At 35.1% G+C, this 27,404-nt stretch overlaps 5 protein-coding genes across 16 annotated transcripts; 2 read left to right on the plus strand and 3 right to left on the minus strand.

Annotated features, from left to right (window-relative positions):
• Nucleotides 1-63: 63 nt before the first annotated feature.
• On the minus strand, nt 64-4,896 carry LOC142548776 (protein DA1-related 2). 6 transcript variants are annotated; one of them, XM_075657292.1, is made up of 12 exons: nt 4,188-4,896; nt 3,709-3,848; nt 3,103-3,190; nt 2,882-2,993; nt 2,661-2,781; nt 1,962-2,045; nt 1,740-1,859; nt 1,432-1,644; nt 1,293-1,355; nt 901-1,016; nt 737-795; nt 64-453 (listed from the first exon to the last, which is right to left on the minus strand). In XM_075657292.1, the coding sequence occupies exons 1-12, from the start codon at nt 4,231-4,233 to the stop codon at nt 95-97; spliced, it is 1,521 nt and encodes a 506-aa protein (XP_075513407.1). In that variant the 5' UTR covers nt 4,234-4,896; the 3' UTR covers nt 64-94. The 6 variants fall into 6 exon arrangements, with proteins under 6 accessions (XP_075513407.1, XP_075513405.1, XP_075513406.1 ...); XM_075657290.1 differs by having other exon boundaries at nt 3,709-3,875; XM_075657291.1 differs by having other exon boundaries at nt 3,709-3,872; nt 4,188-4,893.
• Nucleotides 4,897-9,455: 4,559 nt separating this feature from the next.
• Nucleotides 9,456-11,158, plus strand: LOC142548374 (protein NEDD1-like). The gene is made up of 5 exons (XM_075656668.1): nt 9,456-9,486; nt 9,645-9,736; nt 10,355-10,423; nt 10,679-10,858; nt 10,928-11,158. Exons 1-5 carry the CDS (start codon nt 9,456-9,458, stop codon nt 11,033-11,035), a joined length of 480 nt encoding a protein of 159 aa, XP_075512783.1. The 3' UTR covers nt 11,036-11,158.
• A 1,244-nt stretch (nt 11,159-12,402) lies between these two features.
• On the plus strand, nt 12,403-15,941 carry LOC142548782 (CASP-like protein 5B2). 3 transcript variants are annotated; one of them, XM_075657300.1, is made up of 4 exons: nt 12,403-12,941; nt 13,738-13,870; nt 15,358-15,524; nt 15,614-15,941. In XM_075657300.1, the coding sequence occupies exons 1-4, from the start codon at nt 12,811-12,813 to the stop codon at nt 15,684-15,686; spliced, it is 504 nt and encodes a 167-aa protein (XP_075513415.1). In that variant the 5' UTR covers nt 12,403-12,810; the 3' UTR covers nt 15,687-15,941. The 3 variants fall into 3 exon arrangements, with proteins under 3 accessions (XP_075513415.1, XP_075513417.1, XP_075513416.1); XM_075657302.1 differs by having other exon boundaries at nt 15,695-15,941; XM_075657301.1 differs by having other exon boundaries at nt 15,358-15,941.
• A 102-nt stretch (nt 15,942-16,043) lies between these two features.
• On the minus strand, nt 16,044-19,394 carry LOC142548781 (mannose-1-phosphate guanylyltransferase 1). Its single transcript, XM_075657298.1, has 5 exons — nt 19,090-19,394; nt 17,479-17,627; nt 17,310-17,372; nt 16,979-17,218; nt 16,044-16,881 (listed from the first exon to the last, which is right to left on the minus strand). The coding sequence occupies exons 2-5, from the start codon at nt 17,587-17,589 to the stop codon at nt 16,210-16,212; spliced, it is 1,086 nt and encodes a 361-aa protein (XP_075513413.1). The 5' UTR covers nt 17,590-17,627; nt 19,090-19,394; the 3' UTR covers nt 16,044-16,209.
• Nucleotides 19,395-20,584: 1,190 nt separating this feature from the next.
• On the minus strand, nt 20,585-25,982 carry LOC142548784 (ultraviolet-B receptor UVR8-like). Of its 5 annotated transcripts, none has more exons than XM_075657305.1 (11): nt 25,607-25,968; nt 25,025-25,098; nt 24,854-24,938; nt 24,249-24,383; nt 23,946-24,179; nt 23,615-23,857; nt 23,297-23,340; nt 22,507-22,689; nt 22,105-22,195; nt 21,170-21,213; nt 20,585-20,967 (listed from the first exon to the last, which is right to left on the minus strand). In XM_075657305.1, exons 1-11 carry the CDS (start codon nt 25,806-25,808, stop codon nt 20,845-20,847), a joined length of 1,458 nt encoding a protein of 485 aa, XP_075513420.1. In that variant the 5' UTR covers nt 25,809-25,968; the 3' UTR covers nt 20,585-20,844. The 5 variants fall into 5 exon arrangements, with proteins under 5 accessions (XP_075513420.1, XP_075513421.1, XP_075513422.1 ...); XM_075657306.1 differs by having other exon boundaries at nt 24,249-24,380; nt 25,607-25,965; XM_075657307.1 differs by having other exon boundaries at nt 23,615-23,851; nt 24,249-24,380; nt 25,607-25,963.
• Nucleotides 25,983-27,404: the final 1,422 nt, after the last annotated feature.

Below are 27,404 nucleotides of genomic sequence, written 5' to 3' on the forward strand. Positions count from 1 at the left end.
ACAAACTCTCCATATGATCATACTTGATCCTCTTGTGAATTTCTCCACAAGTAAAGGTGTGTGCAAACACAACAGCAAACGACTCAACATGTAATTATTCGGGAAACGTTCCCGTAAACCCTATGTGGTCCAAAGTTAGACGTAAACCATACTCATTAACTGCTTTCATGGCAGATCTATATCCTCCACCATATGCCGGAGAGGCATCATGTGCTATCTGGTGCATGAAAAACTCGCCTAGCTTAGTCTCGACACTAGATTTACCACCTTTTTTAGACGACGATGACGATGCTGTTGATGTAGATGGCACGCTTGTGGATCCATACGACCAAGTTGATGTAGACGTAAGCGGGGGGTTGTTTCTGGTTCCAGGCATCACCTCTGACTCGAGCCACAGGTGAGATAGTACTTGACAAATACCTTCCTCTACCTCAGGCTTGAGATTACGAAAACCTGCAAGGGCCATGAGAAATAAAAAAATAGCACTCGTTCTGTTTTGGACTGAACGCTCGTGTTTCCATGACACAGGTGAATCATAATTTCTGGATGTTGTTTGAGCTTATGGTAGCATCAAATGTTTACCATAATAACAAAAGCTGCATCTATTAATAATCATGCAACTTTAATATTTCCAAATTATAGCATCACAATTCAAGTGCTCTTCTACATAAACAGTAACATTGGATAGCAATGACATTTGTTGTGCTAGCTACAAGTAAAAGTATCAGCAAGTTACCATTAAGACGTAACCATCCATGCATCAACTCATGGGCCAGGATAGCTCCAGTTAGTAGTCTGCATCAAGAATTGATTTGATACACCATTAAATTTAGATACTTTTCACATGTAAAAGACAACTTTCATATGGAATTGTCTTTGAAACGGAGCACCACAAGTTACCTTGGAAGGCCATACAGTACCAGAATGGCTGTAACCTCACACTTCCTACTTAGTTTCTGTGGTTGTGTTCTAATTCCTACCAATCCACGACGTTCCACTCTTGGTCTCCTTTGTATCTGAAAGCTCATATAACAAGACATTGCATGAACATTCAGGGCCTTAATAGAAACTATAAACAGCAGGTTTTGCTATTATTTCGTGTTTATTGGACGATGCGAAAATGATTAACCAATGTAAAACAAATACAGATTAACCACCCAGAAATTAACTACAATTTCGCCACACAACCAATGTAGAACACTACAATAATCTATTCTCCTCGGTTAAAAGTTTGACATTTTAAAATCTAAAACACAAGATGAAACCATATAGAGTGATGCTGAAGATCTTACACTAGTAACAGTCTGCTCTTCAGACAGGCATAAACCTCTTGTTTCGGGCATATGATGGAAACCCTGCAAGGAAAAGAAAGTAAACTCATGTTGTATAAAAATTAAAACAAGAACAAAAAATAAGGGAGACAATCATTACAAGTTTTTCTCCTTCAATAGCCTCGTTGAGGGCTTGCCTCTCAACAAGAAGCATTGGGATTTGCTGATCGATTCTCATATTCATACCCTCATAGTAATCTCTAATGGCATGGTACAGTGGTTGGCAGTCACCGGTATCCATGATAGCAGATTCCATGCACTCTAAACATATGCTCCGTCCATCCCCTAGTGATATATATCTAGTACTCCATGACTTGGGAAAAAGAAAAAACTCTTAAGTTGAACCTTCGATTTAATACTGTTGAAATTCAATTTTAGCGCAATGTACTAAGTCTAAAAACTCAATACCTCCAAACGTTCACAACTACAGCACCGAGCTGTGTTGTCGTGTTCGTGAGAAGGACAATACCTTTGGGACCAAAATGGGTGGCATCTGTACTCGATCAATCCTACTCCATTAGTCGGGATCTGTGTATGCGTATATATGGCGAGTAAAACATTAATCTTGATAGCAAAAGTTTGATCATGAAATATGAAATGTAGTGTAGGCAGAAAAATGATGCCACATACAAATTGATGACAAACTTCACACTTAGGATGAGTGAGCTCTTTGAAGCAGGACTTGTGATATGTATCATTCCCTGATAAAGAGAACTTGAATCAAGAAAGAAAAACCAATAAGAACTAAATGAGAGAAATATCCCGGTCGCGTAATTTATTCAGATGATGAGATTGAGATCCAAAAAAAAACGATAAAACAATATCCTTGGCCGTGTCAGAAATCACTTATACCAAAAGTTTGAGCTCATGGGAGGCAATGCAACAATACTTTTACTTTAAACCGTTCCTTCGTGTGTAAACTGGAGACTTTGGAATATATATTCAAAATTGATATTCAAAGCATACGCACAAATGTTGCCAGTTATTTGACAACGGGACCAGAAATAATGACCCAAAAACAACCTAATGGAATATAATGGATTGCATCTATATGATTCTAACTTGTGACCTAATAAGACGAAATCATGTTATAACCACTTTTCTCATAAGTTTGAGCTCATGGGAGGAGATCGAAGAATAATTCCATAATTTAGCAGGTTACAACAACTAGAATTGACAATTCATGTACGATTTATTAGGAAGGAAACATTAAACCCCTCCCCCCCACCCCACCCCACCCCACCCCACACCACACCGAGAAAGTGTTAGAACCTCGAAGGTGAGGTAACTCAAGGATGCATCAAATATTTCATATTCCATAACAAATACCTCATGTTCAGTAATTGGAATACGACATGCATGGCAACGAAAACATTCTGGATGGAAAAATGACCCCATGCATCCCAGATAATTTCCATACCCAATTTCACGTTTGCAGCCAGCACACATTCTGCAAGTAACGGGATTAGCCACATTGTTGCCATGTATAAACACTGAATTGGTATAGAAGTCATAAGTTAAAAAAATACATCACGTTAAACATAAACTACCTATATCCCTGGGGATAGTGTTCTCTTTGGCTGTATGGAGGGTATGCTGAATTGAAATCATCATTAAGTGATCTGGCTAGATCTTCATCAATCTTCGTTTGCCATCTGTTTCCTGCTAGTTCCTCATCAATCTTCGTTTGCCATCTGTTTCCTGCAAGATGAATTCTCTCAAGTCCTCTACTTATGAATGATAATTTAGAAAAAATCACAATATGAGTTACCATTTGGTCTCTTTATATCTTCAGCCATAGAGAGTGCAATTGCCCTGTCTAGTTCTTCTTTTTGTCTATTGACTCTAGTTCGGTCATCCTACAGATGTTTGACAGGTTCAACATATTCAAAGAAAATGTCCAAGCAATGATGAGAGCAGCTAAAATACGATTGATGATAGTTGGGCTAACATGCAGGTATCAGTTATGGTTAAACAAATAATCTATTTACAAATATTTCAATAAAAAGATGCATGATTCTAGCCTTTCTTTACTCATTCAATCTCGTGATGTAAGAGGCCTAAAAATTGAGGTTGATTATTGGCATAAGTTCAAAGAACTCGTCTGATAAATCTTTTAATGATGTGGGAATAAAACTTGATGAAAAATTGAAGTGAGATAAAAATGAATTTCAATATTTAGATCAATGTGAGGAAACTCTTCAACTTTCAACTGGAATAATTCCTGTCCGTATCATTAACAATTAACATGAATTTCCACATATGCTAACCACCAAACTAAGCTTCACATTAAGAACTTATTGCCACGCTGTAGAAAAATGTTTCAGTTTCCTCGTAGATATTTTTCAAGTCAATCGAACAGATAAAAAATTAATACCAAGGATCTAATCGGGGCACGCCAGACCATATTTTCGTCCCCAAGAAACTGAGGTTGCTGGCCACCGGCTGCGACTCCCCGATTGTCAGCGCTGCTCTTGAAAAATTTGCTTAGCCATTTCATAAACCTTGACTTCCTCTCTGTGTGAGAAGAAAGAGCATGACCTGCTTAAACCCTATAATTACCTCATATCATCTCACTCATACATAGAAGATAAAATGGCTAGAAGATAGCCATTTTATCTTCTAATTAACATGACTAGAAGGTAGCCAAAATCATAAGGGAAATCAACCAAAATGTCAAACGGCAGAACAATAAAAGTTAAAATAAAAACAATACCATGAAAAGGGCATCAAATGAAATACGAAAAGACGCGAACTTTGCACAAAAAACTACAAAGTACACCAAAGTTATCAAATGGGCAACACCTATAACGCTAAAACGCAACATTTTCTATCAAACTAAGCAATAAGACGCACCATAAATACACGGTTGAGAGATGTGGTTGATTTCTGAAGACGGCATGGGGCCAAGATGGATGGAAATTTATATATAAAATAAGGTTTCCCGCGGTATTCGAGTAGTCCAAAAGGGAGGTTCCCAAACGGTGAAAAGGACTAAGAGAGATGAAGAATACAAAGGACACGAGAAGAAGAAGATGGTGAAGAAGTAGAAGAAAAAGAAGAAGAAGAAGAAGAAGAGAGAGAGGGAAGAGGTGAATGGCATCATCCATAATAAAGCTAAGTTTTGAGGGAAAGAAAGATGAAAAGAGAAGGAATCCGCGAGAGGGAAAAGAGATTCTTGGCTTGGGGAAAGGAATGAAGAAAATGAAATGGGGGAGTTGAGAATCTACTGAGAGAGATTGGTGATGGGGGGAAGTGGGAAAAAAATAAAGGGGAATATATGGAAAGTGAAAAGAAAAGGTAAAGGCTGCAGCTCGGACGGCTGAGAATTGAAGTTGTCGAGAGAAGAACACAGTTGAAGGTTCAGATATTGAAGTAAAGCTCAATCAGAAGACGATCGCATCAGAAATATAAATCAATCGAGAATCAAGAATATTTTTGTTTGTCCTTGAAATCTTGGTCTGTAAGAGAGAAAATTTAGAGGAAGAGGAAGTGCGTCAATGTCAAGAAACATGAACCGTCGAATACGATACTGGAAATTGAAGTAACATGGGCCGTCATATTATCGGCTATCCATTTATCAGTTTGGCATAAACGGCAATGGCCTTCGATTCTAGGATGTAAATTAATTATGCATCTAAACTTTTTTTCTAAATACGATGAATGCGGAATTAAGGGGCTTGTTCATACCATACGCATGTTCTTTTCCTTCTGTTTCAAAATGGCTGGCAGCCATTTTGCATTAAGATAGAAAGAATATTTATGTGTTATTATTTTCTCATTCGAAATTTTATAAAGTAAAATAATAATTTCGACATGTTATCGAAATCAAGATCTCGCATGTTGTGCCAATCACTCAAAAAAAAAAACGTTTGTTGAGTCGACATCTTATAGTTTATATGACACCAATGTTCCAAGTTTCGGATGACGTACGAAACTCAATTCTAATATTAATTTGTCTGACTCAAAAAAAAAAAATTGCTTGTTTTAAAATTAATGAAGGAAGGTTACATTTAGTGCGAGCAGTGCGATAAGTATTTATTTTTTAGAATTTAACCAATTTTTCAGGCCAATTTTCTTTGGCTGATTGAGATAAGTTTTTGGAAATAGGAGGGGAGAAAGAGGATGAGAAACTAACACTTTTACTATTTGTTTTTTATTTTTTTGAAATCCTATTCTAGGGGTGGGAGGATTCGAACCTGAATCAATACAAACGGAAAACAAGATGAGCTCATTAGAGCTAAATCTCGGTTTCAACACTTTTACTATTTCAAACACAATAAGTATCATATCCTATACGATCATGAATGTGATTGAAATATAAAACAACAACATCTACGTGATACGATCTCACATGTCAATATTGTATGATGGATTTCACACTTGACTCAACTCATAAAATGATATTATTTTTTTATATCAAAAATATTATTTTTTATGTCAAAATATTATTATTCATGATAGTTATGGATCAAATAAATTTATCTTACGATTTATAATCCGTGAGACCGTCTCATAAGTCATAAGAAACTTATTCTATGTAAAAATTGTTTAATTGACTTCTGGGAAATCTGATGAGAAAAATACTTTGAGATATGTACTATGTAAGTATGAAATTATATCCTCAAAAAAATAATCAAATATTTTAAATCGATCATGATATAACTTTTAAAATGGGTAATGCAGGGCCATGGGGGAAGCATCAACAAATCAACGGTTAACTTTGTTCTTTGTTGCCTTGTCAAAAGTATTGGCAAAGCTAGTTGAAAGTTGGAAATCCAACATTCCATGTCAATGTTTATATTCTCAAGTACTCAAATGGAGAGTTGACATGATAAATGATACCTTGGATTTTAAGGGCGCAAATTTATTTTTAACTCGCCTTTTGGTGTGAATGTTGATGCATTTGTTAGTTGCTCGTCTTTGTTTTATTCGACTTATCCATAGATAATGATTGTATCTACACTAAAAAAAACGACTTCAATTAGAGATGTTTTGAATTATATTATTAAATCAACCGTCTCTAAATTTTCCACAGTTTTCAGAAGAAAAATGTTGCCAAACTGGCTAATGGTAAACTATTATCGACTAGTTTTGCGATGAATTTTGGAAAAAAATTCTCTAAATTAATTATTGTTTAAATAAAATAGTTTAAAAAATAGCGACAATTTAATAGCGAGTCGTTAAAAATATTTGCATATATCCCATACTAGCTATATCTAACGTACAATTAATTAGTACAATAAATTAAATAATCTAACATATAATATTTTCATATAAAAATCTATTAGTTAACAATCAAACTATGTATACGATAAAAAAAAAAATATGATTGAAGTGTGGACTTATAAAATTGAAGTCGTGAATCAGATATGCAATATTAGACAAAAACACAAGTTAGAGTAATTAAAATGCATGAAATTTGAAAGAAAAAAAAAAGAGAGGTAAAAACTTGCTCATACCAGACGAGAAAAGCAAAAATCGCTGAAAAAATGAGGGGAGGGATATGTATAAGCGACTATCGACGGTTTTTTAAAAAGTATATCCGTTAGTAAATTTCACGATAGTATCTTTAAACAATCTCTAAAATAGCGAGAATTTAGGTTATCCGTCGATAAACCTACGGTTTAAAAAACCGTAATAATCTGTCCATGGTTTTACTAAAACCGTGAACAAATTCAAATTAACGACGATTTTATGAATTTCGTCACTAAGTAATATATATATATATATATATATATATATATATATAGCAGTATCACACCATACATACTTCGTTATCTCGTCCTACGTGTCTCCAAACGATATTTAAATACATTAAATTACATACAAAAATGAATATTGCATGCCACGTTAATTGTTCATTTGTAGGATGATAAATATTCCAACTGGCCAGGCTCTCGGAATGGAATCGATAAACAAAAGTTTGTCGTGGTGAAAGTTTTTCATTGAAATCTAAAACACATGATATTCATTTAATAACATGAAGTGTTGGAAACTTATAGGTATCGGATTCTTATATTTGAGCTAGCCTACCACTGTTATTATTCCCATCAATATAAAACTCACATTATATTCCTTTTTTTTAATATATATATATATATGTATATATGTGTGTGTATACGTACGCATGCATACACTTATATTTAGGATTTGGATCCTCTGCTGTGTTCAAAAGCATTTTTTTACACGAGATGATCACATGATCATCTCGTTTAATTTGACAACTTTTTAAATTTATCTTATATGATTTGATGTCCACAAGATGATCATATGATCATCTCGTTTAAAAAATATACAATACCAAATACTGTCTTTTCAACACAGTAGAATATTCAAATCCGTATATTTAATACCAGAAATACGTACGTAAAAGAAGGCATAAAATGACTAGACGTCGACACATAAAGTCGTGTTTTGTTCAGCTTTGGTACCTTTTTTATACTGGGAAGTATATATCATCTCCAGCCAAAATGTGCTACCAAAAGCTAACCTATTTCATGCGAATTGGTTAAATGGTTAATTAGAATGCCACTTTTTCTTTTTAGTTGTCAGCATACAAATTATTCCATTTTCCATCAGTCGATATTGTAATCGAAATAAAGATTATTCTTCCCTATAAATGCACATATTTATATCATCTGTTTAGTGAAATAAAAGATAGAATATTGACAATTAGATCGAACAAAATCAAATTTATTCAACATGTCATTGAGAAATTAGGTCAATCTTGTATTGCAAGTGAAGGCGTCGATGACGGCGGCTCGCGTCATATTCGAGTTCTAACTTTGTTTATGAGAGAATAATATATTTAAGGATGTAAATGAACCTAAACCGTTTGCGAGCTATTCGAAGCTCAGTTCGATAAAAAGCTCGTTTGACTTCGTTTGTTAATCATATCAAGCCAAGCTCAAGCTCGATTTTGAGCTCGAAAAATTAATCAAACCAAGTTCAAGCCTAAAGATATTCGACTCGTGAGCTCGCAAACATGTTTGATAATAGGCTCGCGAGCTCGAGCTTGAGCTCGGCTCGTTTAGGTGGCTCGTAAGCTTGAGCTTGACTCATTTGTTGAGTTGACAAATAAAAATATTAGTACTAATGTCAATTGAAGTAATTGAACACAAGACAAATAAAAATATTAGTACTAATGTTATTATGAACTTTGCAGGATACTTGACTAGTTGTTATTGAAGATGCTTTTGTAATTCCTGATTTTAATGGATTCTTTGACGTCCTCCCTATTTTCTCATCAGACTTAGTTGAAGTATTAAAGGAGTGAAATTACTTTATTGTTATTTATATGGTGATATCAGTGTATGATGAATATTCTAGGTGTATTATTTTGTAATGTTCAATAATATATTGATTCATGTTTTTTAGCTCTTATTTGTGTCGTTTTAGTTATTTATGAATGAATTTATATTTTTATGTCTGATTTAAAATTAGTTTATAGATATATTTAATTTTTAACAAGCTCGAATCAAGCTCAAACTCGAGCTCAATTCTATGCTTTACGAGCTCGAAAACGAGCCGAGCTCAAGCCAGGCTTGTTAAATATGCTAAACGAGCTATTAATGAATCAAGCTCGAGTCTGGCTCGACTAACATGCTAAACGAGCTTTTACGAACCGAGCTCGAGCTTTTCCCGAGCTTGGTAATTTCAAGACAAACCAAGCTCGAGCTTGATAATAAAAGCTCGAATCGAGCTCGAGCCTCAAACAATCTTAAACGAACCAATCTCAAGCCTGATATTAATTGGTTTGGTTTGAATCGTTTACATCCCTAAATATATTCATTACAGATTTATTTAATTTTAGATTAAAAAAAATCCCATTACAAACTGGGTGTACGACATGATTTGGGAAAAATAATATAATATATCGACTATTATTTCTTCAAATTATCGAATCAAAGATCCGATCCGAATTGGAATTTTTTTGTCGGATCTGGATTGGGCCCAACGGGATACGATTCTATTATTTGTGTGCTAAAAAATTATTCCAGTTTATCATCCGGGCGACCCGAATATGACAATTTGGCCATGTAACTTCGTGAAATTAGATTATTTGAGCCGTTGGGTCATTTCTTTAGCGGGAGTAGTTCAACTCATTTGGGCTAAAAGTTTATGCCTTCATTGGGCCTTCGTTTATGGACCTGTATTAATCTCTTTTGAGCTTCATGGTTGATTGTTTCTAAATAATATAAATAGTAAATAAATGTTTAAATGGCGCTCTGGAATTTTGAATCTCTATGGAAAATTCATCACACAGAGAGAAAATTTGGTTTATTATTTGTTTTTTTTTTTGGTCGGTAGATTTGGTGTTGGCGACCGCGGGAGAGGATGGTAAAATATCTCTGTGGAGGAAAAATGGGAAAAGCTTGTGGACTGTTGGTGAAACAGTCGAGGTACTTTTTGTTATTTATGAAGGTTATCATTTTCGTTCGTAAAATTAATTGCAAAAACTGGAGGTCAGGGGATGCTTTGTGGATGTCGAATGTAATTTTAGTATGTTATTGAGGTTTTACGGCATCAGTAAGATCTTTCCATTGACACCAATAAGATGGCAGCTGCTGTAGAGTAAGTTACTACGTTAGTTTTTGTATTGACAGTAAGTTCAGGTATCCAGTATATGTTGGAGGCGTAATAGGCATGACATGATCATCAATGGCCTGCCAAGGTACCGGGAGATAAAATACTTAATTGGGTGGTGGATTAGAACCTGATATAAATTTAAAAGGAATTTGACATGGACCCTTTAATGACTTGGAAGTCACAACATGTGAGCTTGAGTTGAGTTGGTTTAGAACCTGATATAAATTTAAAAGAAATTTGACATGACCCTTTAATGACTTGGAAGTTTTCCTAAAAGATTCTCCAGTTATGCCGCGAGATTAGTTGCTTCGCCATCCTTCAGTGACTACGCCAAAATCTAAGAAAACTGGAGCAGAAACTAGGGAGAGAAGAACGGAACAATCTATTTAGAGAGAAAAGAAGTGGCACAACGTCACCCCGTTTTCCAGCAGGTTAGTAGCCTGTTGTCGAGGTCCGAGATCCCATCTGCCTCAGGAGCTGATGTCCTCGCAACTCCAAAAGTATGAAATAGTCAAACATTGCATTTTATCTTATTCTTTTAGTTTTGCTCATTTATTTTTTTACTATTTATCATCTATGCTTTTACTGTGATTTCCTTACCTAATAAGAATATTTGGGGTCTGATTTATTGTTAAAGTTTATAGTTTGCTGTTACTCAGCATGCATACTGCTGATGTTAAAAAAGCTGCATCATTACAAAAACCCGAGTTTAATGTTAATTTAGTTCTTATCCGGTTTTTGCAAAAAATTTGCAGGATGGGACGTCACAGTCGCAGATAGCTCCTTTGCAATCTAACATGCAGCCCGGAGCCTCTTTTACTCTTCAGCTCTTTCAACACGAGCTTGAAGAAACATTCGCGTCGTTTCAGAAATCTATCCATGAAGACATGCAAAATCTTCATATAGAAATACTTCGGCAATTCCATATGCAGGAGGTACTCACCTGACATTCTTTTTTGTATTCATGCACGTGACTGTTTCTAATATTCAAATCTAATGTGCAGATGGAGAAATCAAGGGCCATGAACTCGATCTTGGAAAATCAGGCAGAGATAATAAAAGAACTTCAATCACTTCGAAAGGAAACACAGATGCTCCATCGGTTGCTGTGAACATGTTGATCCTGTCATCAAGGTTCCATTTTAACCACTTTTCTCACACATTTGTTAATGATTTTTTCGTTGAAAGCAAGGGAGATTAGTGTTGAGTTTTGTTGCAATGGATGGCTTTGTCATTAGATATAGGTTTCTATCCTGTAGACAACGGCTCAGTAGTCCCTGTGGCCATTTTTTTTATTTTTTTATATATATAATTTTTATGTATTAGTTTTTGGTCGCTTTGAGATTAGCCCAAAACTCATTCCAAAAAGCCCACATTGTTTATGATTTGAATTATGTATGAGAGATACATTTGGAAAGCCCAAAATAAATGGCAACTTTTTTAAAAATATCTACCCGCATAAATTATGCACAATTTTAATTGATTCATATTTATTAAATAAATAATCATTTACGATAAGATATAAATTGACAAGTAATAACATTGTCAAAATTTTCCAATCATCTTAACCTCAAGTCAGGAATTTATACTTTCTTATAAGAGTAGGTCTCTTGTGAAATGAGTCAACTCTATTGATATTCATAATAAAAAGTAATACTTTTTCATGGATGACCCAAATAAGATATATGTCTCACAAAATACAATACGTGAGACCGTCTCAGACAAGTTTTTGCTATCTTATAAAGATTTTGACCCTAAATCAGCAAAACTTGTCATACCAATTTTTTTCCCCAAATTAGTATTTCCCATGATTAAAATTACTTTATCTAAACTTTCAGATTTTTAAATAATCATGTATTTAAAATGATGAAAATTATTTAAAATATTTTTTTAACGCATTGTACACTTCAATTAGATGTTATTTGTAATACAAAAACTCTCATGAGACGGTCTCACAGATCAATTTCGTGGGTCGAATATCTTATTTGGGTCATCCATGAAAAAGTATTACTTTTTATTCAAGAAGTATTACTTTTATTATGAATATCGGTAGTATTGATCCGTCTCATAGATAAAAATTCGTGAGAATGTCTCACAAGAGATTTACTTTATTTGTAATTATGTTGTGGATGTCTGATTAAATTTATTTAAAACAACTTATAAAATTTTATTCTTATAAATTGTATTATCTTATTTTAAAAATAATTTATTAACGAATTTGGATAAAATAACATGACGAAAATTTAAATTATTGATGTATTTGGTATTATAATATCTATTTGTTATGATAATTATTAAAATGACGTGATACGATGAAAATGGATACATACTTTGACTAAAAAGGTATTATATTTTTTTACCATGAAGAAATAAATTACAGAGCAAAGAATAAAGGAAGTTGCAATGAGAGAAAATAATGGGTGGAAAATGGAGAGAATTAATTTGATCAATTTTCCGGCTACAAAAATCAACCACACAATGACAAAGTGACGAAATTCACAGAATTACCCTGTCAATCAAACATGTAGAAAATCACGTAAAATCGAATAAGATGAACTTAAGATGGAGATTGCAGAAGTTGTAAAGATGAGACAACGTTGGGTTGGGAAGTTGGAAGGTTCATTATAATAATATTTTTATTTAAAGAGATTATTTTATGGGTATTTTCGCAATATTAATAGTTGCTTTTGAGATCATTTGAGCTAATGGGGATGTTCTGAAATTGCTTGCCACTGTGTCATCTTTCTTGGGAAAATCGCCCACGCCATAAAAGATTCAATTTTTTTCACCTTTAACACATGCACACACACACACACATATATATAAATATACACACACACACAGAGGGAGTGAGAGAGAACGCGAGGGAGGGAGGAGTAGGAGAGAGATGAAGGAGCTATTTGGCACTCCAGGGAAAAAGAGTGGGCTGATACTAAGAATTGGGCAGTGTTTCTTTGCTGCAGCTTCAATTGGAATTATGGCCTCCGCTTCTGGATTCTCGACCACTACTGCTTTTTGGTAATTTTCCCTTACCTTGATTTGCTTTCATTCTATTTGTGGGCTCCTTGTGGTATTTGGGGAAAAAACAATTTCGTTTTGTCAGGGTTTTTTCTTACATGAAGGTAGAATTATTGGATATTTTTTCTGTTTTTGGTGAATTACTCAGGAGGAGTACGGGGTTCAAATTTCTTAATTTGATGTAGTGTGAAAGGGGAAGTATTTAATCCGTAACTTTTATGTATTTCCATTTTACAACAATTGCTATCAAATGTAGAATTTATGACGGGAGTGGGATCCATCAAGCTTTGAGAACCCAGATTGCTGTCTGAATTGAGGTTTAAGCGAGCAAATATAATCTTTGACTGGCATGTTTGTTCATTGGTTCTCTTTTCATATTTTGAGGTGTTCTAAGGTTTTCTGGAAAATGATTAAGTAGTCTTTGCAACCTAAAAAAAAAATTGATTCTTAGATTTTATAATCAGAATCAATTTTCTTTCAAAAGAAAGTCTTAAGAATAACGTTTTTATAGAGGCACTCCCTAAATGAGTCGAGGGGGCTTAATGATGCGATGACTTACGTTGTAGGACTTCGGCTGTATCTGACATGTTTGTCACCAAATTTGATAGCACGTGCTGTGTTTTTTTGTTATCATGCTAAAAAATCACATATTCTTGTATGTTCTGTGCATTTTACTGAAAATTGAAGACTTACCAGTTCTTTCTCATTCACTAGGCTATTTTTTGACCTTTTAGTGTAGGAATTGTTTATGCAATATATTGTCAAAGAGTTGCTAATCAGTAAGCATCTTTAACAGCTACTTAATTGCATCCATGGGGCTTCAGGTTTTGTGGAGCTTTGGACTTGCGTGCCTCGACGTGCATGCTTTGAGATTCAACAAAGATTTGCATAATCACATCATAGTCAGCCTTTTTGTCGTTGGTGATTGGGTAACTTATATCTCTTAATTAAGCTTCATCTTTAAATGCTTCCATCCAAACATTCCAACACCAAATCAATCACGAGAATTCCACATAGGAAGGATATTTCTCTCTCCTAAGGTGGGAAAATATATTTGCTCAAAACCAAGCCACTCAACTTATTTGAAAACAAGTAGTTTAATGAAGTTGAGTAGAGTTTTTCATCAAAATAAGCATAATTCTCGCTTACTTGCATGTCCCGACATGAGATGATTTATAATTCCCGGTTCTTTTTATTCTATTATTGTCAAAATACTTATTAGTTGAAGAGTCTGACTGCAGAAGCTTCCTCTGTTGGTTATGTTGGGGTTGATTTTGACACTAGAAATACAACACCTGGGAAAACCATGCAAGTGCACCTGTTGCCCCATGCTGCAGTTTTATATTATTTTTTCATCCAAGGACCTTGACATATCTTAACACTATAAGGATTCTTATTTTCTTTTAAAAATCACGTTAAAATGCACTCCAAACAACATAAAGCAGATTAAGCAATGATAGGAAAAAGGGTGCACGAAAGTTTGGAGCTGGTACTTTTTTCTCAAGAATACCATTCAATGTGCACATCTAATGGTTTTCAGCGCGTTGTTCTTCAATATTGTTTGAATCGCATGAAGAGAAATGTTGTCACATGAGACTAGAAACCTCAGGAAAGGATAAAAGTTGCATTGGATTGGTCCAAAGAACTAAACCAGCTTTTGTTAGACGGGGGGTATTAGACTTAAAGGTGGGTTTTCTTGAAAATGTAGATTTCTTGTAGGATCGAACGCATCCAACTTGACAAAAAATTTTAGCTAGTAATAATTGGATTAATCGATTATTTTAACCATACAATAGCTGAAACGAAATTTCTAAGGCTGTGCAACATAGACAGTCACACAAAACACATCAAGTATATAAAGCTTATATATCTTTCAAGTGGATCTTGATTGAGTGATAGTGGAGATGATCATAATGGAATAAAATGTGGCTGCAGTGTTGTTACGTTCTTTAAGGGTGCATGCATCGGCTCTAAATAGGTCAGTTGTGGGTGCCATGTAAAAACAAATCAGATAATCATCATACTGGGGATGTGCATGTATCACATTTGAAAACTATGGTGAAAACTGATATATAAAAACCAGCATATGGTTCTCCTGGAGTTAATAATGGTTTGCAATTCAATAGCGAAGATTCTATTTGCTCCCGCTGGCATATGTTTCTAAATAAATCAATGATGCCGCTAAATTTTTCTGAAATTCATTAACTGCTTTGGATCAAATACATTTCGCTGTATCAAATGTTTTATCAGCAAGATTTATGTTTGGATTGTTATGCAGCGCATGCATCACATAAGCGAAACAAGAGCAACTTTTGCCGACACATTTTAGGACCTAAACCAGAAGTATTGGCACTGATTTCAAATTTTTGGATCGAGTTTCTTTGCTAAAGATATATATATGCATTTGTCTGTGCAGGTAACAGCTACTCTATCTCTTGCAGCTGCGTGCTCCTCAGCTGGTGTGATGGTTCTCTTTACAAGAGACTCAACAATCTGCCTAATGGAGCTTAAATTCTCCTGTTATATGTTCCAGATATCCATAGCTTTCGCCTTTGCATCGTGGTTTCTTCTTGCCATTTCATCGTATGTCATGTTTTGGCTTTTCGCAACAATATAAACACGCCTTATTTGTCGTCGACACCATTTTTTTTTATAACTTGCCATGTATATAGGTGTGTTAAAGATTTTTTCAGATGCCCCCGTACAGAGTTCAATATCTTGCCTCAACAATGGCTCCGAACTTGATATTGTAGGTTCCTACTTTGCTGCATGCACATGTGAATTCATTGTTTTCTAGCTTTGGACTAAGAGCGCGGTTGGATGTATAGGATTTACCATAAAAGCGTTTGTCAATAGGAAAAAACGGTTTCATGAAAAACAATGTATTTGGTTGGGTTTCATATACAAAAGAAAAGGGCCGATTAAAGCCAACAGAAAAAAAAAAAGGTGAAGGAAGCTCTTGTTTAATTTTATATTCGAACGTTAAATTGTTTTAGTTTCTCTTTTCTGAACAAATAAACACTTTAATATTCCTGTTTAATAAAAATCAAAATTTTCGAGGATTTTTATCAGAGTTGTCAAAACAATAAAAATAAATTGAAGTAGTTTAATTTACAATATATATGAATTTTAATGAGACGAATCAGGAAATGCTATTTTACAAGTTATACATTTCAAACCAGTGGCGGTACTTATATAAGCTTCAACGTTAAACAGGAGGAAAAGTAAAAATAATTTAACAAAACATCTTAAAGTATCATACACTTGATTACATCACAATCTCTGGCTTCAAGATGTTCGACTTGATCTCCTTGTGAGGCAAAACCACCCCTCCATTGCTGTAAACTTCATCACAGACGTGAACGTCTTCTCCAAGAATCGTCATGTTCTCCACACGAGCCCACTGGCCAACAGTCGAGTGCCACCCAATGATACTACTAGAAATACAAGCATGTTTTTTTATACGAACACCACGCATTACCGTGCATCGAGACAGCCTCACGCCCGTCTCCACCACACAACCCGGTCCAATTGCAACATCAGGCCCTATCAAGCATCCCTCCCCAATTTTTGCAGTTTCATCAACTAGTACATTACCGATTATATGAGATCCCGCAGCCAACTTAGGAGAAGATTTCTTCTTTAAGGAGTCGAGGTAAAGTCTTAGACCGGTGATGTAGTCTCTTGGCTGGCCTATGTCCATCCAAAACCCCGGCAGGACCATTGCATATAGCTTTTTCTCGGCTGCTATTTTTGGAAACACCTCTTTCTCGATTGAGGTGGGGCGTAATTCTATTCGATCAAGAACTGCAGGGTTCAAGAGGTAAATCCCAGCATTGATCTTGTTACCCACAAATAACTTTGGCTTCTCAACGAACCTTTCCACTTGTCCAGTGGATTCTTCCGTTACGACAACACCGTATTTAGATGGCTCATCAACCTAAATCAAGAGATTAATTGTCACCATTTATATGAAGTATGACCTGGATCAAAACAAGAATCTTAAGAAAAAATAAAAACATGTCGAGGTTCCTTACCTTGGTGACCATTATAGAAGCCTCTCCTCCATGGGATTTGTGGAATTCAATCATCTCTTTGAGCGGGTATTCACTGATGACATCACTGTTCAGAACAAAAAATGGTGCACCAGAATCATCTATCAATTTGTCCCTAGCCAAAGCAAGGGGACCTGCAGTTCCAAGAGGCTCAGTTTCTTGAGAGCACGAAATCTTAATCTCAAGCTTCGCCTCAAAATCTTTCAAGAAATTCAGCATAACCTGCACAAAACTTCAATTTTAGTAAAATATCTATTTTTAGTCAGTTCTTAGTGATCTGTAAACTGGAAAGAGAAAGCCCAAAACAGTTCACCTCAGGCTGATAATTGATAGCCAGGACTACTTCAGTCACTCCAATAGCTTTGAGGGCTTCTATCTGAAATAGAAACGTACATATTGAACTAAGGACTGGGGTTTGACATTGATTAATCAAATGTAAGCTTAGATATAATTCCAAAAACAGCTGACCAGACATTTTATACCTGATGCAAAATCATGGGCTTGTTAGCAAAATCAACAAGTGGCTTTGGCACGCTCAACGTCAAGGGCCTCAATCTAGTGCCGAACCCTCCAACCAGGATTAGTGCCTTCATCCTTAGATTGAGAAATTTTTTCTCTATAGATTTAACAGCTGAAACAAATTGCAAACTGAGTCATTTCAACCCCATATTTATGCAGGAGAAAGGAAGAAGCATGCAGCTCTATAAAGCTCTACACTGACATCTGTAATGTTATATAATGATACGTCTCAAACTCATCGAAGTTGTTGGTTCTCCATAACAGTTTCACGCTCACATCGACACGAATGCATTATGTGCATGGAGGAGTCAAGAAGAGGAAAATACATAAAATTTAAAGCTGTGGTTGAAGCAAGTTGTCATGTTCCCTTCCCCCTGTGCCGGTTGAACATTAACTTATCTCAAAACCACCCATATGTATCATGAAATTTAGTCATTTAGGCAAATCATAACAATAAATATCCAATTATGCATGTATGATTCACTCAAACTTTCGTTCAACATACAAAGTGGGGTGACGCAAGCATATACGTCGTGAGATAACGCTGAAACATGCACCAAATTTAGCACGGAAAGCAACAAATTTCCAGCTGTATTACAGGCTGGATCTTTCAAAAGTAAACAGAAATATAATGGACTACCAGTTCTAGGTCATTGGACTATGCCAAAGTTGCTACTAGAGGTATTTCAACTTTTAAGATGGATTAAAAAAACCAATACTCTCAATCATTTCCTACTCTATAAAGTTCTCGGAAAAAGACTCTCAGATGGCATGAAATCCATTACATGTTGAATTTAAGAAGATGTTCCTTTAAATCTAAGCCGCCAATACAAGTTCTTAGATAAGCAGGCCCAAAACCAGAGACCTACCCAGATGTAATGGAGTAGCAATAAGCATTAACCACCTAATGCAAAATTTTAAACAAAAATTTTCAATTTACATTAAATCAATGAGGAAATGTTTGGAGTTCAAAGCAGCACTTGCATATCAAGTCCACAACTTGTTTCTTTATCGTGAAGATTATTTCTCACCTAGTATTATCAACAAATATTAGTACTGTAGATTATAGTAATTGCAAAGCACCAATCTCCGACAAAATGTAAAGCTGACTTTCCAGAGCGAAGTGTTCAACAGCTGAAATGTAAACTAGATTTAGAATTGTACTCACATCCATATCCATGAGTGATCGAAGGAACACATCTCCAATATTCAAAATAGAAGACTTTTTCTAACCAAGAAATAGCAACCTATTAAACTCATTTAAATCACCAAAAAAGTACCATGTGCAAACAGATCCAAATGAGCATACCATAGTCATAAGACTCAAAGCATTTCCTTAAAATAATAATATATTAATAAAAACTCGATCAAACATGAACAAAGGCCTGATCAAAACCAGCAATCGGACAAATATAAATCCACATTGCCAGATTCCATCCAAAACACACACAACATCACTAGCTAATATCCAAAAACTAACGAAATTCAGATTGAACAAAGATTATAACACAAACCCAGGTACGGATTCGATAAAACATAAGATCTCAGATGGAAATTCAATCCAGAAAACGATACCCTTTTGCCTTTAGGTGTGGCAGATCCGACTCCCGTCAAAGAACTGTATTTGTTATTTGTCTATGTTGCCTTGAGTAAGACCCCAGCATCTAAAGCGTCACTCCTGTCTCTAGTGTCGGTGTCGTGCGAGTGATGGAGAGTTTTCAAAGAATTTCAACAATCAAGAAATTTCAAATCTGTATTTGTATCTTGGATTTATTCCTGTATTTACAGATAACCATCCATTCAGCCTTGGATAATATTACTTCATCTCCGGATCAAGAAATGTTTGGCATATACAACTTCTATTAGCACAAATCATGAAAATTATTATTGGATGATAAAAATAATTCCGTGCAAAACATGTCGTATAATTAATTAGGATCTAAAATTAAGATATTTTTTTGATAATTTTATTCATTTTTCGTATAGTATTTAACTTTAAAAACATCCTTCCATATTACAAATCCACATTTAACTTTCCATCTTATATTTCATTTAAAAAATCAACGAAATTTCCTTTTAAATTTTTATATAAAAAAAACGTATTTCTTCATTTTTCTATATACCACACTGTCACAGTCTATTAGTTAAATATCGCATTTCTAACAAAACAAAAATTTGTGTGAGATGGTCTCGTTAGTCGTATTTTGTGAGACGGATCTCTTATTTGAATCATCCATGAAAAAGTATTATTTTTTATGCTAATAGTATTACTTTTTATTGTGAATATCGGTAGGATTGACCTGTCTCACAGATAAAAATTTATGAGACCGTCTAACAAAAGACCTACTTCTCAAACAAATACAAATTATAATATTTAACTCAATTATTTTTAAAACATCATCTCATATTCCAGATCCATATTTAACTTTCTATCCTATTTTTTCTCCATATATTTCATTTAAAAAATCGACAACTTTCATTTTAATTTTTTTTAAAAAAAATATCTTTATGACGCTGAGTTAAAAAGAATGTTTAATCGATCTTATCTTTATCCTGTGAATACTACTATATAATTGAAAAAATATTTGAATAATTAAGGTAATATTATGCAAAAAATTAACAAGTAGGAAATGGAATATGGCTTCGATCTTATTAAGAATTTACGAGGTTGTTGAACCTTTGGCACCAGGCCATGGCTTGGATTTTGGTTTCATATGAGAACATTTTCTAACGAGTCATCACAAATAAATTATTCCCAGATTTATCACCATTATTTAATTTTTTTGACATTTAAACATTTTTTTTATCAAGAAAACCGTAAGTTTGGTCATCATGTTGTGGCAGAAACAAAATGTAATGATACATAGCTACAAGGGCGGAGATAAACGATTTAAATAACAAGAAATTCAATATTTAAAAATAACATCGAGAATAACTGAAAAAGTAGAAACAAAATCAGATATGATTTGATCATTATGAACAAATGTAAATCGTGGGATACCACTATATGATAATCACTGTCCATTGCAACCATTTTTAAAAAAAAATTATAAAATATTTTCGTATCTCAAATTATACATTTTTGGCACATATGACACAATGTACATGGCATGGCTGGATCAGTGCCAACATAGCAGAAGAATTCATCAGTACAGTGGAATTGTTAAAATGCAACAGGCCTCAACCACTAAGGAATAGTCATCAAATGAAAACAAGTATATGTATAAAAGCTACTGTACGTACGTATACATAGAACTTGGACATATGTTAATGATAATAGACAGGAAACTTCTAAACTATCAAAACTGTGGCGACCAGGAGGAAGATATTCAGTCTGGTGATTCAGCAAGCAGTAGAGTATGCCACCAGCCACATGCTATATTTTTCGAGATGCATCCGTCCGTTAAAACTTGACAAGGGACATTACGGTCGATCACATCACCTAATCCAAGCTGCAGGTTCATGTAAAACTAGTTGGATTGCAATGTATCCGTGCAGCATATGTAACTGCATTATCTATATGGTTGTTGATATACTAAACTGTATAGAATCTTTGCGTATGGTAATGAAATACATCAAATGTTGAATATGTCAAGGAAAATTGTTGTTATTATTGTTTGATCCTTGTATACTACGCCAAGTTGGAGACTGTACCTGACCATACTTGTTCCAACCCCAGCAAAATGCTTTTCCATCCTCTGCGCAAAGTGAAAAGAAACAGTTGGTGAATCAGAAAGGCACCACCAGTGAGAAATGAAGCTATTGAACGTGATTTTATCACACAAGCATATGTTGCCAATTAAAGAATCGAATGGACTAGATGTTAATCAGAGAAGAAGCTTGCATATTGTTCCGAGTACGAGTACACATTAAATTTAACAAACAGTTTGGCTTGCTTTTGATCTTCTTTGCTTTATGGAGATCAAAATGCATCACCCGTCTGTTCCAACTCTTCATGACCTCAAACTTTAACAGTGGCATCATGCTAGCTTGTTTCAACGTGTAGGCGAATTTGTATGCTACACAATGAAATTTTCTTCAGTGACAACTATTTCTTCTAATGATGCAATTAAACAAATTTCCAATGATTTCAGATCCGTGATTAGGGAAAACAAAATTGTTGGGATGCGAATCCCAAGTTATTGAGTTTCCAACATGGAGTTGAATCCTACGGAAATTACACCAAGTTCATTTCTTCATTAATCCAAATCCTTCAACCTAACACAAATGTAGTTCTTTCTCGTGTTCCGGCAGTTGAGGAAGGGAAATCTTTGAATGCATATTTCATTGGGAGTTAACGAGGACAATCAGGACCCGTTTTAATCCTTATCAATTTGAAAATTTCTTTGGATGTGTTACATTTGACCAGGAAAATTTAACATTTTGTTTGAAATTTGAATCATCTAAATTCTACAAAGCTTGCAGCGATTTGACATGCGTGACACCATTATGGAACATTTACTGAACAATGTGGATTATATCTTTATAATTTCACTTGAAAAAGAAAAACAATTAAAAAATGCTCCATATAAGAAATCTTCAAGATTTCTACAGTGACTTTTACTTGCTTGATGATTTACATAGCATACCTGAGAGAATTGCAGAATGACGAGCTCCACAAGATACAGTTTTCACGTGCACATTTTCCAAAGATGGAGCATCCAGTAGTCGAGGCAAAGTCTGAAGGCATTTCAACAAAATGAAATACTGAATTAGTTGTGAGTCAATAAGTAAAAAATATTTCAAGACCAGATTTAAAATGCGTCAAGAATGTGAAACCCTATTTAGTTATTTTGGAAGCAATGTTTCTAATTTCTAAGTAATAAAATTCTAACGAGACAACAATATTGTTGGAATTCCATAGAAAATTCATACAACACTTTCCATCAGTGGGTGATTCTGCATCAAGTATCGGAGGCACATTTATCGAAATGCATGATATGTGTCGCTTTGAAGTTTTCAGTTCAATTAAAAGGAAGTTGAAACAATACCTCAGCTTGATCTGTGCCAGTTCCTAACTGACCAAATTGATTTCCCCCAAAAGCATAAACATCACCATCAGCAGATATGCAGACAGTATGCCAAAGTCCCGCTGCTACCCCTTCTATCTTAATGCCAAGTAAGGAAGATATACAAGTTGGGCTTAGCTCGTCATCTGTACTTCCTTGACCACACTGCATTATGAAACAGTATTCTATAAGAATGAATTTGTACTTAATCGGTCATGCAAACAATGAGATGAGAGTTGATAAATGGACCAAAAGAGCAAAAGTAAGAATTAAATTGAGAAAACAAATTGTTTGAACCACACTAACTTAGCATATCAACATCAGATGAAGATTTTAAGAGGTAGCCATATATGTATTAAGTCAAATGATGAGGGGTAAACAGTGAATATATGACACAAATGAATAAGTACGTCTAAGCCGCCTCGCAAATCGACGCTAGAAGCGAAGTCAAAATCATCCGACCATCTTCTATATAACTCACAGAAACTGCAAAACGACAACTGCCACTACTTGATAACAAAAGTAAGTATTTTAACCACATATTATTCAAAAATCGCACAGAGAAATTGATAAGCCAATATGCAAAAGATTCTGATGTATAATCTCCAAGTCTTAAAAGAGACCCACAGTCAAGAGCTAATATTTTATGACCAAAACCTTTGGAAATGCACATATTGGCATATTAGACTTTTATTTGTATATGTAGGATGTACACAAACTAACAAGACCAAATAAAACTCATTTGAAAATCGCAAGTAAGCTGAGATCTCACCTGTCCGTACAATCCCCAACCAAAAGTTAATATTGCACCAGCATCTGTTCACCAAAAAATCACATCAAAACATCCATGCGTAAATACCCAAGAGTCCAGATGGAGGTTTACTAGAAAGTTATTCGTTATTACCACCCAGGAAGAAGATGGTGGCAACAAAAAAACATTGACGTATTATCTAGTTGTAAAGAGGATATATCACACAATTAAATTGCATTGACTGGTGAGCACAATGATAAAAAAAATCATTTAGCGTAGTCACGATATTGTAAAAATCAAAGCAGGCGGTGTATGACAGAAAACGTAATAAGACCCTACCTGTAATTACTGCACTATGTCGACCTCCACATGCAATGGATATTACATAACTTCCAGGAACTCTAAAACCTTGACCCTCTGAACCCATGCTTCCACGAGAAAGCGCCATGGAGCGATCTTTGGAGAAGGACAAATCAATGCATGGCACGGGATGAGGAGACGACACCATTCTGATCCGAGAACCCAATCCCAGCTGTCCTTCACCCCCATAGCCCCAACCCCACACCTGTCCTACATCTGAAACTTAAGAAAAATATACAAGATTACAGCTCTCCTGTTATTAAATTCCCCGAGCACCATGTTGCAATGAAGTAATGTGACAACAATTTACCTGACAATGCTAAAGTATGTCGACCACCAGCAGCAACAGTAGCTATCCTTACACCTTGGTTAAGTGTCACCAAGCATGGAAAGGCTGAGAGAGTTTCATCACCAGATGTTGAGCTTTCAGCTACCTGTTTAGCCGGGGATATTCTTCTTCGCTTCGTAGTTTCATCCCCACCTTTCATATCTCCACCAGACACTGTCCCACCTCTGGATTTTGACCCCTGAGACCGAGGGCTCACTGTAATGGAGCCACTCTTCAACATTTTAATCCGTGTAACTAGAATGCAAGACTTTTTACAGGAAATACCTTGATCAGCCATCAATAAGCTGTGTTTCTTAAAGACGTCCTTCTCTGTGCTTAATCCTGTTGCAGGGTCACCAAAGACCTTTCCAGAAGGAACACATTCTTTCCACCCCCAAGTGTAAACTTCTGCACCCTCTGCTTTTGACCATTTGCGCTGAGTCGGTTTATGATGCAACAGAAATATATGAACCAAGAAAAACAATTACATGCATAGCTAATCCCGGATTCATTTTACTTTAATCCACTATAAAGTTTTCAACAATCATGTTATTGAATTTCCAAACCCAACCAAAAATGGGAGTCAGCGGGGAACATATGGAGGCACTGCCTAAAATGCAGGGTTTGTGAATTTTGGATGAAATTCAATGCAATAATCATACATCATTTCCAGTCACCAGATGAATATTTTTTTATCTTTGTTTCATAGTTGATGCTGTGTGGTATAACTTTACTCGTACATCTAAATTCTAAAGAATATGGTTTTGTGTGCTTTGCTTTAGTCTTTATTCTTTAATATAAGTTCATTACCAGATAAAGAGAGAGAACTATAGGCAAACTAAGTCACACATTGTTCAATACTTCAATACTGAAAATCGGATTAAGCCTACCTGTTACAGCCACACAATGCGCCCAACCAGCAGCAGCTTTCGCTATTAAGGCCTCTGTCGGAAGTGGAAAAGGCTCTGGCATTTCCTTAAAAATTATCGGTGAATACACAGGTTAAAAAAAGAAGAAACTGAAGAGGGAAATCAACAAAGCAAAACAATATGTCGCACTACCCCATGTTTTCCTGATGTCACGTAGCTTTGGCCTAAATCATCTGTAGATCCCCATGTAATGAGCTTCCCGGGATCTACCACCATCAATTTTGCAAGATTAGAAGTCCGAACGTTTATAACAGTAGATTTCAAGTAAGAAAAATAAAATAAAAATGTAATTAAACCATTATTTAGTAAAATCTTGGGTAAACAATAGGTCGCTTACATCCAAGACTTTCATCCGTGTATCAAGTAAATTTTTTGAAAGATTCCCGTTGACTTTAAATCTCAAAATATGAAACATAAACTTTGGAAATGAACCTATAATATAGTAAAAATATATCTTGAGTCCTGCATTTTGCAGATTTCATTAAAGCTTGACGCCAAAAATGCTTACAAATTTCTATCTTGTTAGTTTCACTAAAAAATATAGATAAAGATCTTGATAAATCAGAAAAGGGTTTTACAGAAACTGAAGAACTTAAGCTATGCATGTCAAGTACCCTTCGAAAAATTTGAAAGAAAAACAGAAAAACAAAGAAACCCAAATGATTTTTTATTTTATATCAAGAAGAAGAAGAAGATTCCAAGGCAAAAGAAAACCTGAAATGGCCATGGCAAAACCACAGCCGCCAGCACAAACATCCTTCCAAGAATTCCCAGCGCCGGGAGGCAGCCGTACGGGAACCGGAGAAAGAAGCGGCGACCTTTGCGGCAACGCTCCCGGTAAATACCCCCACATCAGCACCAATTTCTCATTCCCCGTTCTCACACTTTCTCCAACTCCTTCCCCACGTAGATTCATTCCCCGCGATATTGTACCACCAAATTCTTGATCAAAATATCAATACTCTCTACCTAATCTATGGATTTCTAGAAGCGAATGCTGAATCTGTGTTGAAACTGGAAAATTGGAAAAGCAAAGCAAACACTAAAATTGCCGTATCAATTTCTGGGCTAGTACGATGCTACGTAGGATGATCACGTGGACTCTTTACAAGTGTCGGGTTATGAGCCGTAGATCTTTCGACGATTCTTGGCCAGGAATTCGAAGAAGTTTCTCGAAGGCGTGAAGGAGCTCCCGCTTACCATTGTGTCCTTGCGTTCATTTATTCCATGTCACGTGTCTGTCTGTGGGACCCAGAGGCTTTTAGACGACATTGCCCTTATGAAGCGACACGTGTCGAGAGTAAGGGTTTGATGACAAGTGATGATTAATCTCTGTCTTCTGTTTTTTCGTCAATAGATAAGCCAATCAAGATATTAATAGGTGAACTCATGTAATTACATAAAAAATTTGTGTGAAACGATCTCACGAATCGTATTTTGTGAGACGGATTTTTTATTTGGATTATCCATAAAAAAAGTATTATTTTTTTATGGTAAGAGTATTAATTTTTATTGTGAATATCGGTAGGGTTGACCCCTCTCACAGATAAAGATTCGTGAGACCGTCTCACAAGAAACATACTCATGCAATTATAGGTATTGGTGTATTTTGTTTTTTTAATCTCGATCAATTATTTAATTAAAAAAATAACTTCTTCATTTTAAATACACATGAAAGTATCATTTTCTTAATTAAATAGTTAGTTATTTACAAAATTTTCAGTAGTTATCTCCTATTTTTAAAAAAAATTTCTATATGTCCGAAGGTTTTTATTCTCTTTATTAATATATTTATCTTTAATAAAAAGAATAATATTCTCTAACGAAAATGGTCTAAATAGAAATAGAAAACCTCTGGAATCATTTCACATTTTTTCATTATATTTTCACAAATAATCTGAGCATTCTCGGACAGTTCGAACAGTTCAACTCTTTTCGATAGTCGTACACCCGAACTCCATGGAGAAATGCTGATAGACAACTAGACAAGTTTCATTGCCGGTGAAATCTTTTGTGTAGATATATAAAAATGCGATCTTAAGTAAGTTTATATAAATTCGATTTCGTATTTCATATGACCAGATTGTAAATATCATTTGTCGCCCTCAAAATAATATTCGATGATCTGGAGAAATCATAATGGATTTTAGTATAGTGAGCGAGTGGTTTGATGGACCTCAAGAGTCAAGATTCAGTGGTTAATGTTGCCTTGGATTTTTAAATTAGACCCCAAAAGTAAGGAAATTTGCATATGGGTCCCTTGATAATTCATTTTGGTTGATTAATTGGTATGATTGTATCGGTTGGGGCCCTCTATCAAATCTTGGGCCTACGGCCAGGACCACACACGGGTTAGGCCCATCCATGTTGCTGAAAATCGACTTCTCGAGTGGCTCCATTCCAATCTGAAAATCCAAACAAAATCGAATTTTCATGCTAACAGCGTTACTTTTGAAATAATGTTAGAAGTAAAAATAAGAAAAGTCAAACATGGTTTGAGGTTAAGATAGTT

Source organism: Primulina tabacum, chromosome 6 (genome assembly GCF_025594145.1).
Source record: "Primulina tabacum isolate GXHZ01 chromosome 6, ASM2559414v2, whole genome shotgun sequence".
In the NCBI taxonomy this organism is placed as follows: domain Eukaryota; kingdom Viridiplantae; phylum Streptophyta; class Magnoliopsida; order Lamiales; family Gesneriaceae; genus Primulina; species Primulina tabacum.

Coding starts and splice junctions, on each gene's coding strand:
- LOC142548782 (XM_075657300.1), top strand. CDS start 12,811: ATGAAGGAGCTATTTGGCACTCCAGGGAAAAAGAGTGGGCTGATACTA. Junction 12,942..13,737: donor TCGACCACTACTGCTTTTTG/GTAATTTTCCCT, acceptor CATCTTTAACAG/CTACTTAATTGCATCCATGG. Junction 13,871..15,357: donor TTTTTGTCGTTGGTGATTGG/GTAACTTATATC, acceptor TTGTCTGTGCAG/GTAACAGCTACTCTATCTCT.
- LOC142548784 (XM_075657304.1), bottom strand. CDS start 25,808: ATGAATCTACGTGGGGAAGGAGTTGGAGAAAGTGTGAGAACGGGGAAT. Junction 23,852..23,945: donor ACATACTTTAGCATTGTCAG/GTAAATTGTTGT, acceptor CTTAAGTTTCAG/ATGTAGGACAGGTGTGGGGT. Junction 23,341..23,614: donor ACATAGTGCAGTAATTACAG/GTAGGGTCTTAT, acceptor TTTGGTGAACAG/ATGCTGGTGCAATATTAACT.
- LOC142548781 (XM_075657298.1), bottom strand. CDS start 17,589: ATGAAGGCACTAATCCTGGTTGGAGGGTTCGGCACTAGATTGAGGCCC. Junction 17,219..17,309: donor CTATCAATTATCAGCCTGAG/GTGAACTGTTTT, acceptor AGTTTTGTGCAG/GTTATGCTGAATTTCTTGAA. Junction 16,882..16,978: donor CTTCTATAATGGTCACCAAG/GTAAGGAACCTC, acceptor CTCTTGATTTAG/GTTGATGAGCCATCTAAATA.
- LOC142548776 (XM_075657287.1), bottom strand. CDS start 4,233: ATGCCGTCTTCAGAAATCAACCACATCTCTCAACCGTGTATTTATG. Junction 3,191..3,708: donor GTGCCCCGATTAGATCCTTG/GTATTAATTTTT, acceptor AAACATCTGTAG/GATGACCGAACTAGAGTCAA. Junction 1,860..1,961: donor GTGAAGTTTGTCATCAATTT/GTATGTGGCATC, acceptor ACGCATACACAG/ATCCCGACTAATGGAGTAGG.
- LOC142548374 (XM_075656668.1), top strand. CDS start 9,456: ATGCCTTCATTGGGCCTTCGTTTATGGACCT. Junction 9,487..9,644: donor GGGCCTTCGTTTATGGACCT/GTATTAATCTCT, acceptor TTTGGTCGGTAG/ATTTGGTGTTGGCGACCGCG. Junction 10,859..10,927: donor GGCAATTCCATATGCAGGAG/GTACTCACCTGA, acceptor TCTAATGTGCAG/ATGGAGAAATCAAGGGCCAT.